The sequence below is a fragment of the Petaurus breviceps genome, unplaced genomic scaffold (genome assembly GCF_028583685.1).
Source record: "Petaurus breviceps papuanus isolate PSGF00001 unplaced genomic scaffold, PetGlider_PUasm1.0 90849, whole genome shotgun sequence".
Lineage (NCBI taxonomy): Eukaryota > Metazoa > Chordata > Mammalia > Diprotodontia > Petauridae > Petaurus > Petaurus breviceps.
Genome location: NW_027187361.1, coordinates 22,698,181 through 22,712,858, shown reverse-complemented (window position 1 = coordinate 22,712,858; position 14,678 = coordinate 22,698,181). Strand labels below are relative to the sequence as shown.

General features: G+C 42.5%; 1 protein-coding gene across 1 annotated transcript in view; it reads left to right on the top strand.

Annotated features, from left to right (window-relative positions):
- Positions 1-14,678, top strand: part of VWA3B (von Willebrand factor A domain containing 3B) — a 210,539-nt gene that overhangs the window by 164,828 nt on the left and 31,033 nt on the right. Inside the window, exons 21-22 of the mRNA XM_069073058.1 lie at positions 2,930-2,980; positions 4,676-4,880. Of these exons, the coding sequence (XP_068929159.1) occupies positions 2,930-2,980; positions 4,676-4,880 (256 nt within the window). The remainder of the gene's footprint in view (positions 1-2,929; positions 2,981-4,675; positions 4,881-14,678) is intronic.

Below are 14,678 nucleotides of genomic sequence, written 5' to 3'. Positions count from 1 at the left end.
CTGAAAAGGCTCTGCAGGCAGAGCCTTGTCATGTCCTACCTACCGTGTTTCCCCGATAATAAGACCTATCCCGAAAATAAGCCCTCCCCTTACTGTGTAAGATTCCTCTAAAATAAGCCCTCCCCTGAAAATAAGCCCTATTGAGATTGCTACTGTAGTGAAGGTGATCCCCTGCGCTACATGCTACATTACGGTACCCTCTGTATGCACCGTCCCCCCCCCCCCGTGAAACTCATGCCGCACTCCAAGCTGCATCCAATCAGAGCTGCAGCAGTGAGCGCGTCATCCTGTTCTTCCCCAGTGATTTGCTTGCTGGTACATTTTTTTTGTTCATATTTACCTGTTTATTAAAATTGCTGTCAATGTTCATTAAAATAAGCCCTCCCCTGAAAATAAGCCCTCTGGTGTTTTTCTGTCCAAAAAAATTAATAAGACAGTGTCATTAATTATCGGGGAAACATGGTAGCAGGAAAGCCTTAGAATAAGGGCCCAGGAACAGGCAGTATCTCTGTTTTCTGGAAGCTCAGAGACACTCATCCTCAACTTCATAGGATCATAGCAGACCTTCAAGGCCATCTGGTTCAACTCTTCCATTTTGCAGATGAGGAAACTGAGACCTGGGAAGAAGAAATAATGGAACCAAAGTCACACAGGGAGCAAGAGACAAAGGCAGGCTCCTGAGTGCTGAAATTCTTGGCTCCCAAAGACTGTCTTGTAGCATGTAAAACAATTGTGCCCGAGTCTAAGGTCATAAAGCTACAGAGGGAAAAGCTCCTTCTAGTTCAACCTGTTTGTTGAAAACATTAGGGGACTGTGATAGTAATGGCAATTAAAGATTCCCCTGTATTGGCTTGGTTTTCAAACTGATTGTGTTAAAACCCAGAGTTTGTTAATCCCACCTGTGGGATGGGCTTGTTGATGTGAAAAGAAAGTCCTGAACTGGGAGGAGCTGGTGATGTAGATTTGGAGAGACACTAGAGAGAGGCGGAAGATTTTTTTGGAAGCAGCACCTCGTGGAGAGAGAGAGACTAAGAGAATTGCTGGTGGCCGCTTTGAATTGCCTTGGACTTTTGAGACCTGCCCCCTGAGCTGCCAAGGACTGAGGAGACATGGCTGTTTTGCTGGTACTTTGTCTGTCTGTTTTGATGTTGTTTTGCCAGATTTGTCCACTGGTGAAAGACAGTCCTTTTGTTGAAGAAGTCCTGGAACCTGGCTGTTCGCTAAGAAGCCCTGAGACTGTCCTGCAGACAGAGAGTGAATACTGTCCACTGGTGAGGGACAGTGCTGTTGTTGCAGGGGTCTGGAGACTGTCCTGCAGACAGAATGAATACTGTCCACTGGTGAAGGACAGTGCTGTTGTTGCAGGAGTCTGGGAGCCTTTCTGTTGGTTCAGAAGCCCTGAAGAAAGATTTTCTTGTTGTATGTTTACAGAAATCCTGGGAGAGGGCTTTGCTAATGTGTTCAGGGGTTCTAGGACTGTTCTACAGACAGAGGATAAATTCATGAAGGGACTGGCAATGTATCTTGTGGCTTTGCTAAGCCTTGTCTCCCCAGGAACTAAGATTGCTGAGAACTTGCCTCATGTCAAGATGAAGAAAAGACCTCCATTTGGGTATTAAGTGCTGTGTTTAAACTTGATGTAACTCTGGGGTAGATTCAATTGTGATCCAGGGGTGGGGAACTTTTGACCTTATGTTTGGAAACTAATCTCCATTTGAGAAGAGGGGCTTTGTGGTGGACTTAATTAAGGTATAGCCTAGGGGTGGAGAAGTATTTAGAACAGGGACTTTGTAATTGATTGAATGATTGGAAGGTCCTGGGGTGGGGTAGTCCTTGGAGATTATTTAATCACACTTAGTAAATGCTGTATTTTGAATGATGTCATGTTTTGATCTTCTCTGTTCTTGGTTTGTCACTGAATAAAATAGAGAGCACCTATGCTGGTATTTTGAATCTGGGAAGTTGCCTTCTTTTGGCATTATATTACAGGGACTTGAGGCCCAGGGAAAGTAAGTGATTTGCCCAGATCACATAAGTAGTAAATGTCAGAGGCGAGATTCAAACTGAGGTCCTCTGATAGCGCCAGTACTCTTGTCTCCCTGATGAAATCAGATCTTTGGAGGATTGAAGGGAGCCTCAGCTAGCATATATTTTTTCCTTTTGGTGGGGGGAAGGCAGGGCAATTGGGGTTAAGTGACATGCTCAAGGTCACATGCCTAGTAAGTGTTAAGTGTCTGAGTCAGAATTTGAACTCGGGTCCTCCTGACTCCAGGGCTGCTGCTCTATTCACTGTGCCACCTGACTGCCTCCAGCATTTTCTTATTCACATGTGACCAGGAGCTCTTTTCTTGAAAAGTCACCAGCTGTGGTTTAACATAATTGAGCCTGGTGCTGAGGCTTCCTCAACTTTGTCAAGGAACCAAAACAGATTTCTACAAATCTATTGTCACTGCACAAATCCTGCTTCTGTAGGAAGATACTCATATCCAGCGTCATTTCACACTTCATTTACCTGCTCAAGCCCTGCTCACAGCCCAGAGCCCTCTCCAAAAGGGTGTATTTGACTTGACAGCTTTGCTTTTGTTCTGTTGTGTTGGATTCTTCGTGATCTCCTTTGGGCTTTTCTTGGCAAAGATTTTGGAGTGGGTTACTGTTTCTTCTCCAGCTCATTAAACAGATGAGGAAACTGAGGCAAACAGGGTGAAGTGACTTGTTCAAGGTTACACAGCTAGCAAGTAGCTGAGGCTGGATTTGAACTCAGGAAGATGAGTCTTCCTCGCTCCAGGCCCAGTACTCTCTCCCTTCCACACCTTGCTGCCCATTTTGTCTTTGTAGGTAACTTACATTTGTAGCCCTGTGATCATTACCTTACACATGAAATGCAATACAAGACCGAATAAATTGTTGCTGGTTTTGTTTTTGAAAACAGACGCTTAAATCTGCTCGTTTGGAAAGCATTTTCTCCAGAGGAAAGAGAAAAGTAAGTTGTTCTATGTCCCAATCACTTCCTAAAGCTATAATCAAAAGGCATTCTGTGGCATTAGACTGGCCCTTAGCTTTGCTTATTCAGCCAGCAATAAATAAATAAAGGGTGACATTTAACCCTGAATTTCTGTGTGCATTAAGAATCCATTCATTCTGAGTTGATTGTTAATTATTAGAAGTTGAGTTCTGCTTTCTTTTGAAGGGTATGTTCATTCGGGTCTGAGGAATTACTTTGGGCAAAAGGAATGTAAACAGCCACAAATCCTCCGTCTAACCTGACGTTCAGATACAGGTGTTCCACCTCATGGGCCTTCTGATGTGGAGGAGAACAAAACTGGTGAAGGCGTTCTCTCCCCTCCTCCTCTAGCCTCCTTTATTTCAGTTCCTTTACAAAAGAAAGGAGGTTTTCAGGTAGCATCTTGCTTCTGTATTCTGTCCTAGAGAATTGGGAGCATTGGGAGGAAGCCAGTTAAAATGGCAGCATTGATATGGCCCCAAATCAGTCAGGAGTCCTAAAGCTACTTTACATTTGGGATAAGAATTTCCTGATGTTAATGTATCCCTCTGCACCTCACAATGTACTTGAATTTCCACAGTGTTGCTTCAAGATATGAAAAGCTTGTTTTACATCTCACTGTAGAGAAAATAACACCTCCATCCCTTTCTCCATCCTTCTCTTTTTCCCTTTGATCTCCCCTTTCTTTTTCTCTCCTCTCTCCTTCTTTTCCTCACCATTCTTCCTTCTCTCCCCCTCCTCCTTATTTCCTCTACAATGCATTCACCTGTACACCCATAACACACCCTAACTTCTGACTTTCTGAAGTGATAAAAAAACTGGAGAGACAGAGAGACAGAGAAAGAGAGGGACAGACAGAGAGAAAGAGAGACAGAGAGAGACAGAGAGAGAGACACAGAGAGAGAGACAGAGAGACAGACAGAGAGAAAGAGACAGAGAGAGACAGAGAGAGAGAGAGAGAGAGAGAGAGAGAGAGAGAGAGAGAGAGAGAGAGAGAGAGAGAGAGAGAGAGAGAGAGAGAGAGAGAGAACATTTATTAAGCACTTATGATATGCCAGGTACTATAGTAAGGACTGGAGATACAAATACAAACATGATAGTCCCTGTCCTCAAGGAGCTTGTATTCTAATGGGGGAAGACATTACACAAAATAAGTTGGAAATTGGGAGGGAACGGTTCTCTTCCCATTAGACACACTAACTAGACAAGTAGTCCCATAAACTAAGTTTCCTCTTGGGAAGTTTAGTTTCTGTTCTTTGTGGGCCCTAACATGGAAAGACAAAGAACAGATGGAACACATGGGATGCCAGAGGAAAGAGTCTGACTGCTTGTAATCAGAAAAAAGCCTGTGTCTTTTTTGAAGTGCAGCTACTGAATTTCTCTCCTTGTCTCCCCAGGGCTTGAGAGTATGAAAGTTCCCAGAGCCCCTTGCTCTGTGCTTTGTTGGAGAGGACAATTGCTTTATCACCATTCCTTCTATAAAGAGTTCTGGGTAGATGAATGTCAATTGACACGTACTTAATAACAGCCAGCTAGCAAGTTTTAAGTACTTTGGTAGAGGTTTTTTATAGGGAAGCTTACTAAGATGCATCCAATTAATGATTTATTAAGGGCCCATGTTGCTAGACAGTGGATCATTTCTGTGTGTTTGTTACATTATTTTTTTCTGCTTAGGCTTAAAATACAGGAGCCAGTTCAATATTTGGAAAATAAAGAGGCGATTCAAGAGGCCTTACAAGAGGCAAACTGGCCCATTTCTTTGGAAGATGTGTTACTGTTGGAAAATGAGATCCAGGCTGGGAAAACCTACATCCAACAGACTAAGGAAATCCAAGAGGCGACCAAGAAGGAAAATTGTCGAGGGGACCAGGTATCTGAGGTGACGCTTGCCCCTAGAGTCAGAACTTTCTTTTACGGTCCTTCTCCTTCCATGCCTTCAGAGGCATTCCCCCGTGTTTGCATGAGAACATGCTTCAACAAAAAAACGAGGGTAGGTCTGGTCTGGGGAAGAGGTGGCTGAATCCCTGTCCCTGCGATGCATAAAAGGCAAAGCGGCAGCATTGACGTTCTTTAATGTGGAAACATCAGTCAAGACATTTGCCAGTTATCATTCCCAAGTAGATTGAGATCATCATGACTTTTGCTTTTTATGATGTCGCTTGGTTTTTGCAAATGTTCACGGTCTTCATTCTTCTGGGGTCGAGTTGCCTTTTCTTAGAGCCTTGATTCAGGGGTGCAGTTGGAATCGTTGTTAGCAGAGTTTTCAGCTGCTTCTGAGGAGACTGTCAGAGCCACCTCTCCCCAGCCTTGACCTTGGGGGGAAATCTCTCTTGCAACATCTTTGGAATTTTTTCAAACTCCCCAAAACTTTTTGGTTCCCCAGAAATCCCTCTGATTTCCCCAAAGAGGTGCATAACATAGTAGGTAAGGCACTTCTTTTTTTTTAGGTGCCACAGTGATTTAATGACAGAAATAAAAAAGTGTATTGGAATTTCAACTGCTCCCTTAAAATGTCCTTCCCTTTGTCTGCAAGAAAAATCTCCCTCCACCATATTTTTACACCGCAGTGCTGATTTACAAATAATAACCATTAGTATGAATGGAGAATTTTACAATTTGCAAACATTGTTTCATTTACCCAAACAAGCTTAAGAAGTAACTGCTGTTATTATCCTGATTTTACAGATAATAAAACTGAGTCGGTAAATTGTTAAATGCCTTGCCCAGCTTCACATGGCTGCTAAGTATCCATGGAAGGATTCGAACTCTAATCTTTCTATGTCTCACACTTAATCCTCTTCACCTTTAGACATAGTTTTGCCTGATGCTGAAGCTGAGATGCATCATCCAGACTTGACTTCAGCAGGTCACTCCTGACTAATTCTGCCTGAAGTGGTCTTGGGGACAGATCTTTACAATATCTTACAGAATTCTAAATTATTTTCAAAGGCTTACCTTAATGTTGCACTAGGAAAAAATAATTAAAGATTAAAATTTAAAATTCTAATTGAAAATGATATCATTAGCTTTCTCTGGAGTTAGCAGCTCCATTTGCTGCTCATGGGTTATTACTTTTAATTTTGAGCCACTGTGTGGGGACAGGCAAGGGGGTGGGATGTGTGTGTGTGTGTGTGTGTGTGTGTGTGTGTGTGTTTGTGGGCGCTGAATTCTATTTCTTCATGTTTTGTATTCAAGGCAGAATGGAGGGATTTCCTCACAGACCAGCTTCTACATCTAGTTAATATTCAGATGAAAAGACTTTCCCAAGGAGGTGCTTAACATTTTCCTTCAAAATATTTTCTGAACTGGTTTCATAGCAGGGGATTTCAGGACCTGAAAACATTTGTGTGTCCCTCTCTGCCCTACAAATGGAAAGTATTGTTTCAGGGTGGGTGGAGCGGGGGAGAAGGGGAGGATCATTCTCCTGTGGGTGACAAGTAAAATCCACACAGACCATTGGGCAATTGGCCAGAGCCATAGAGAGACCACAGAGACAGAGAGCTACTTTGAGGTGAGAGCAGCAGCTGCAGACAGACCAGATAAGAAACATGATGCCTGCGTGTGCAGCTGCCCGTGGACATCCAACTTTACTGGCTTGTAGCATACCAGCAATCTGGTAACTGGGACCTTTATGAGTTGTTAATTAAGTGTTCCACTTAGCAAAATTTCATTATTATTTTCCTTTTCTTTCAAGGAAAAGTCTTTAAAAAAGATTTCCCATGTAGGAAAATGGTTTTAGAGTGAGTAGGGGGATAAAGTTTTAGAAGTTGAGCACAATAGGAAATGGTTACTTTTGTCTGTTTGTTTTGCATGATCTAACTTGTGACTTTGAAAAGAAAAAAGGAACTTAAAGAAATCACGAAGTCCAGCTACTTGAGGGATACATACATACACACATATATCATTGAGCTATATAAGATGCTTTGTGAGATGCTAGAAAATGGATGCTGAACTAGGAGTCAGGAAAGGTGAATTCTGGTCTTGGTTTCACCATTTACTAGCTATGTGACTGGGCAAGTTAATTCATCTCTCTGAGCCTTATTTTCTTCATCTGTGAAATGGAGTTTTTGCTGTTCAGTTGTATACAACTCTTTCTTCATGACCCCATTTGGAGTTTTACTGTCAAAGATACTGGAGTGGTTTGCCATTTCCTTCTCCTACTCATTTTACAGATGAGGAAACTGAGGCAAGTAGGGTTAAGTGGTTTGCCCAGGGCCATATAGCTAGGAAGTGTCTGAGGCTGGATTTGAACTCAGGGAGATGAGTCTTCCTGTTTCTAAGCCCAGTGCTCTATCCATTCTGCCACCTGACTGCCCTAAGATAGGTTAGCTTAGTTGATTTCTAAGATTTCTTCTGTCTCATATTATGTTATGTTGTATTACATTATATTATGTCATATAATATTATATTATTATGATATATTATAATTATACTATAATACATTATTATAATATATTATAATTCCTACTCACGACTTAGCACAAGTGCTGTATTAATAGCTGTCTGAGCAATATTCTGTTTGTGAAGTGACTATTTCTTGAAATAATAGCTAGCTTTAAGCTGTAGTGCTTTAAGGTTTGTAAAGCACTTTAATTGTATCTCATTCGATCATCACAACAACCCTGAGAGGTAGGTGATATCCCCATTCTACAGATGGGGAAACTTGAAGCAAAGACAGGCTAAGTGACTTGCCCAGCATGGCACAGCTAGTAAGTTTCTGAGGCAGAATCAAAATCACTGCTCTGTGCATTGCATTGCCTAGTTGGAAAGGCAGCATGGTTCAGTGCATCGTAGAGCCTACCTGGGGAGAGAGAAGACCCACCACTGACGAAGACTGGCTGTGTGGTTCTGGGCAGGCCCCTTAATTTCTCATAGCTCTGGTCAGCTCACTCAAACTTTAAGTTTCAGAGCTGATGCTGAGCTGTGTTTGTAGGGCGAGTTTGCTCAACAGGAGTTCCCTATACCCAAGAAATCACTGTGTCCCCCCTTCCCAAATCTTGAAATGTAGTTGTTGGCTGTTGTTAGCACGTGTTAACATTTATGTTAGCAAAATTAATTCAGGTCACAAACTGAACTTGAGTAAATCCCCATAGTTAATTCTTGCTATGAAACAAAAAATTGATAACTTTAAAAATAATGTTTAACATTTGCCTTTTTTTCCCCAAAGACTGATGAGCTTGCTAAGGTCTATTTCATCTTCTAGGAATAGGGCAACAAGAAGAGCCTGACCTTTCTTTGCAGATGAGGATTTTCCCTAATGGATTAAGGTTTATCAGCTCACCAGTGCCTAGAGACTTGGATAAGCTGCCCGATCCCATCCCTCACTTACCAGTGCCTTGTTCTTGTGACACGTGGGGAAAAGGCAGGATTGGGCTTGGTTTGTTTTCTTTAATTTGTCCCCACATGTTGCAGCACTGTGTGACAGTGAAAATCTGAGATGGTGGATATAATGTCTAGATAGAAAATACATCTCTAAATCCTGAAGGACTGATTCCTTAAGCTTAAAAATTTGATGACTGGCCTTTAAGAGGATAGATACGGTATCTGTTGTCCGTTATCTGAGTTATTCGAGTCATTTCCTTATGTGCACACACATATCATACATGTACGCACATGTACACACATATGTAATATATACACTTACATGTACGTATGTGAGTGTGTGTATGTATATGTATTTATTCATCAGTTTCCTTTTCTATGGATAAAAAGGAGGGATGGCAGGCTTTCCTCTGATTTGCTTATTACATCTTCAATCTGGGAATGCTAAATTGGTGATTTTGCTTTTTCAATGATTAACTCTCATGCATGACCTCAGGACTACTCCGGTTCAGCAGCAGGGGAGATATTTTCACATTTCACTGGTTCAGCTGTATAATTCTCCTGCTCATCCCAAGGGGGCCAATCAGAGAGGAGAGTGGTGTGATTAACAGAGCCACAATCACTTATTCCAAGCCCGCCTGCTTTGGAAACTTAATCAGCTAGGCACCAAAGCCAGTAATTGCTAATCTTCAGAGGCAAAGCTTTCGAAGTGGAGGGTTAAAAGGCACATTCAGCCGTGGGCTTAGAGTCTTCCTGAAGGAATGCTGGCAGCCTTGGGCCTGCAGTGTTTCCATCACCTCTGAATCCTTGCTTAATGCTTTGGGCATGAGTACAGATATATCCAATCAGCAGACATCCAAGTAAAGGTGACCTGTTCAAAAAGAACATGTGTAAGGAGAATTGTATAGGGGATTTGGGGTCCTTGCTTTTGGGGGAGAAAAATGGTGCTCCACAAAACCAGTTGACCTGAAACCCTTCCTTTTTTGAAGCGCAGCTATTTAAAATTCAAGGAACAATCATCAGGCTGAAGGTCTCTGAAACAGCATTAGCTTTCCAGTGATGTGACTGTCTAGTATAGCCAGCTTCCCTTGCAGCATGGCCATTGTCCTTAGGACCCTAGGCACCATCGGACCCTCTGGTGGATGACTCACTCAAACAGGTGGACCTGGGAGTGTCTTGGCACCTCCCCCCCGCCCCCGGCCAGATATCTTTTACAAGTGGTTTGTCTGGTGCCTGAAATGAGACACATAATAAGATCTTCTTGCCTTTGGTTAAATAATAATAATCATATTAGCTTGAATTCATGTAGCATTTTAAGGTTCTCAAAGTACCTCACAAACATTACCTCATCTGACCTTCACAATAACCCTAGGAAGTAGATTGGTATTATCCTCATTTTAGAGTTAAGGAAGCTGAGGCAGACAAAAGGTAAGTGGTTTGCCCAGGGTCAGTCACGTAGCTAGTAAGAGTCTGAGGACGGATTTGAACCTAGATCTTGCCTGACTCCAAGCCCAATGTTTTACCTACCACGCTACCTCACTCCCAGTAAAAATATCCCTGCAAACCTCTCTGGGAGATGTAATTCATTAGTCCCTCCCACTCCTTCACACCTCGTTGAAAATGAGTTTGTAAACAAAAATAAACCATTTTTTAATTTTTTCTCATCTGCAAAACTGGAATGATCTTTTACTGCAGAAAAGTGCTTTGCAAACCTTTTGAGGTCCTATCAACATTGTTATAACTGATTTAAGGGCAGCTAGGTGGCACAGTAGGTAGATAGCTGCCCTTAGAGCAATGTGAATTATTTTAATTTAGAGATCACTGAACTCTTAAATTAGCCAAGGCTAAGGAGAGGAAGTGTGTGTATGCATGTGTGCACACACATATGTGGACATATGTGTGTTCACACACATACATGGACACACATGCCCATACATATGCACACATGTGTATATATGTGTGTGCATGTTCATCTAGATTCTTACACACACATATAAATACACACACAAATATATATGTATATATTTGTGTGTGTTTACAGGACAACCTGGCTTCTAGTCCTATGCTTCACACACACACACACACAGAGTCAGTGTGACTTATGTTGTAGAACTATCATAAGGATACTTGTGTCTTTCCCAAGTGGGAACCATATAATATCACTTTTTTAAATGGGAAAATGATAAAACACTCAGCATTCATCAGAGTGATTTGTGGACATGTGGCTTTTTCCTTCTTCCTGTCAAATTTCCTTCCCCATGTAAACCCCAGGATATAACCTAAGAATTAAATAAAGAAGTGAAAGGTAAATGGCACAATTTAGTGCTTTGCTGTACTTCTGGAAATTGAATTCGGGGGGAAGCAAATTGGATTTTGCAGAGCAAGTTGCCTCGGTGAAAATCATGTGGCTAGCCTTATCACCAACATTTTTGCCCATCTGACTTCATTGATGAGTGACGTTGGTCCCCAGACCTTGTTTGCCAGGCCAAGAGTTCTATTTTGGCATTTAACACAATTATCTGTGCCTCTCAGTTTCCTATTCCACGGCTCCTCCTGGTCCTTGCTTTAATGGCTTTTTAAGCAATTTAAGCCATAATCGCACCTACCTCATGGGGTTGTTAAGATCAGAGACAATGTCTTGTAAAGCATTTTGCAAACCTTCAAATGCTACAGAGATGTTGGCTGTCATTATATTTAACCAAAGGAAACTCTTAAACCAATGGCACAAAGCTTTCATTGTATGTCTCGTTTTACCCCCGGCTTGCTTTTACTTTTCAGTTCCTTGCTAGGTTGGGTTTTTTTTTTGTTTTTTTTTGGGGGGGGGAGTAGCTGAATGTTTGGGATCTGTTTTAGATGCTTTATTAAAAGGCTAATATCCAACATGACTAATATGGAAATATGTTTTGCATGACTGCGCATGTATTATCTCCATCAAATTGCTTACTGTTTCAGGAATGGGGGAAGGAAGGGAGGGAAGGAGAGAATTCAGAACTCAAAAATATTTAAAAATGAATGTTAAAAATTGGTTTGGCATGTAATTGAGAAAAACTAAAATGTGACCTCCCCCCAGAGGTTAATATCCAGCAAAACATTAATTAAATGTGAGTATGAGCTATTTGCATAAATTTATTTCAATGTTGTTGTGGAGTTATTTCAGTTAAGTCTGACTCTTTGTGACCCCATTTGGAATTTTCTTGGCAAAGATACTGGAGTAGTTTGTAATTTCCTTCTCCAGCTCACTTTACAGATGAGGAAACTGAGGCAGACAGGGTAATGTGACTTGTCCACAGTCACCCAAGTAGTAAGTGTCTGAGGCCGGATTTTAACTCAGGAAGATGAATTTACCTAATTCCAAACTCAGTGCTCTCTTGGCTATGACACCTGGCTACCTCTGGCCCATACTGTCCATGGGATTTTCTTGGTAAAGATCCCAGAGTGCTTTGCCATTTCCTGTGGATTAAGGCAGCCAGGTCTTTGGACCCAGGCCTTCCTGATTCCAGAGGTAGCTAAGTGGTGATAGAGCCAGGAAGAGTTGGACACAACTTGAGCACGTTAAGGTTTACAGAGGGCTTTATGTACATGACCTCATCGGATGCTTAGAACAATCTTGTACAGCAGGTTCTAATAGTGTTCTCATTTTACAGATGAGGAGAGGTGAAGTGACTTGCCCAGAGTCACAGAGCTGAGACTTGAACTCAACTTGACCTGAATACAAATCTGGCCTTAGACCCTTCCTAGCTGTGTGATCCTGGGTCAGTCACTCAACCTAGGTTTTTGTCCATTGGCGTGAATACTCCTGGGCCAAGATATACTTTGGAACTTAAGCCTTGATTGAAGTAAAGGTCAGGCATGGGCTCTGATAAATGTTTAACAACTGGCTCTCGGGGGCGGGGGGGGAAGGGGTGTACTTATAACATACTTTTATGTTTAATTTGCATTATTAACATTTTCATCATTATTTACTTAAGTCTATACAATCAACCAAATAGTAGGTCAAGTCCTGGTTTGTAGATTTCCCAATTCCCCAAGTGTAAATGCTCACACTGAAAATTTCAGAGTCTCTCTGCGAGCCTCTGGCACATCTCTGCTATGGGTCCTGAACAGCCCTAATTTCACTTTGTGGATTCTAGCAATGGCTCAAGAAACTGAGTCGACTTTTCCACTGAGGGATGAATACAGTAAGATGTGAAATGAAAACTTCCATTTTCTCAAAGGTCAATTATGTGTGAAGGGGGAAAGGTTTAAACATGTACACAGCACCTGCTACATGCCGGGCCCTATACTAAGCACATTACAGATATCTCATCTGAGGCACACAGGGATATGCAGCATGTTTCTCTCATTATCGTACAGAATTTTGATGGGGGTATTACCTTTGGCTCCTGACTAGTACTATGTGGACCAGTGTTTTCCAAACTTATTTGGCCTGTCACTCTCTTTAAAAAAAATACTCAGTACCCCTCAGCAAATCTACTTTCTTTAACCCTTTAACAGTTTTTTGAATACTTGCATCATTTCAAAAAAAATATATATATATATTTAAATGACACATCTTAAATTTAATAATTTATTGTCAATTTGTGAGTTTCTTCCCGCACTGAAATTTTGATGATGAAATATTGCATCATGTAATCATATAGTATGTATTGTAAACAAGTCATTGCATGCACATTCCTGCTGATGCATGCTGGGCTTCCTGACAATGTGTACACCCTCTCCTGCCAACACTTGTTTCTTAGGGCCTGTCACAGATGTGACCACTGATGGGTCATAACTTGTATTTTGTGTGTGTATTTGGAAAATAATGCAGTTACTATGACTTTAGTTCAGTTACACAACAGATGAAACAGGTACTAATGGTTTTTCAAAATTTTCTTCTTTATGCTTCCACTGCCCCCTTATTTCTATTCAACACTCCCACAATTGCACCTGAGGCTACTTCCAATCCCCAGGATTGTTCCAGTACCCCCCCCAGGGGGCAGTATCACACACTTTGGGACATGGTGTGGTGGACAGAATTCCTAGCCTTAATTAGGAGAGACTTGAGTAAAAATCCTGTCTCTAAAGCTTGCTAGTTGTGTGACCTTGGGCAAGTCACTGTGCTTGTTTCCTCATCTATAAAATGGAGATGAAAATAATAACTACTACTTACACAATTATTGTAAGAAAAGTGCTTGTAAGACTAAAAAGTCGGCTATAAATTATTCTAACAGGATTTTACTGTTTGTAAAATCAAGAGACATGATAAAGGGGATTTGCTGTTGGTGATGGTTTTTAACTGAACCTGTGATTTCACGGGTATAAGGAACTCTCAGTAAGGAATTTTAACTTTATATTCCATTCCAACTGCTACGGACGGGCAGTTAATGCGAACAGTGCTGAGGAAAGCAGATCCCTGGAGGCCACTGGCCTTGCTTCCAGTCTAATCATCTTGGGGGAGCAAGCCTTGTGGAGAAGGGCTTCTCCATCCTCTCCATCATCTACACCAACTGCCAACCAACTGCCATGGAAGGATTGGTGAACCTGGCAACAGAAGCTTCCTCCAGAACACTGCCTTTGTTTCTCATTCGGATTCCACAGTTACCATACAGGGTAACTCCCTCTGTGGACAAGGGGCCCATCATATCTGCCGATAGCATCATCGCCACCAGCGGCGCTTTTCTGCTGGCTTCTGTGGATGGGCAGGTAAGCCCAAGAGTCTTAGAAATGCCCACTCTGGTCCCCAGTCAAACCCCTCAGCCACCATCAAGGGAAGCATCCTCTGAGGAGACAGAGGCTGCCCTCAGTGCCCACTGCCACCCAGCTACCACGAGAGGACAAGAGTCTCAGAGGAGAGCAGAGCCACTTACACCTCTGTCTCATCTTCCAGCACAGGGCCCGCAGTTGTCCTCCAGGGAAGCATCACCCATGGACATGTGCCCTGATGTCCATGCTAACTGCCAGTCACCTGCCTTGAATAGGAAGGAAAGCCCAAGAGCCCTTGAAGCAGCAGCACCCCTTAAGCCAGTAGGATCTTCATCTTCAGCCCAGACCTCATCATCATCTGCTATGGAGAAGCTTTCCTCCATCCCTCACATTCCAGCCACGAGCCACCACCCAACTGCTGAGAAAAGGAAACCGCGCCCCAGATCCTCACGACTGGCATCAGCCTCTAAAGCACCGAGTCGTCCACGGCGGTCGTTATCCGTGGAGGCACGCCACTTAGAGAGGAGACCATCTGTCCCCATCACCAATTGCGCCCACAGCCCGTCAAGAAGGAGGGTAAGCCCGGAGTATTTTGGGGGCCTCAGACCCTCGGAATAGCAGTTTGCCACCCCCACCCATTCATGCCACCAGTCTTTCTTTTCTAGCCTGC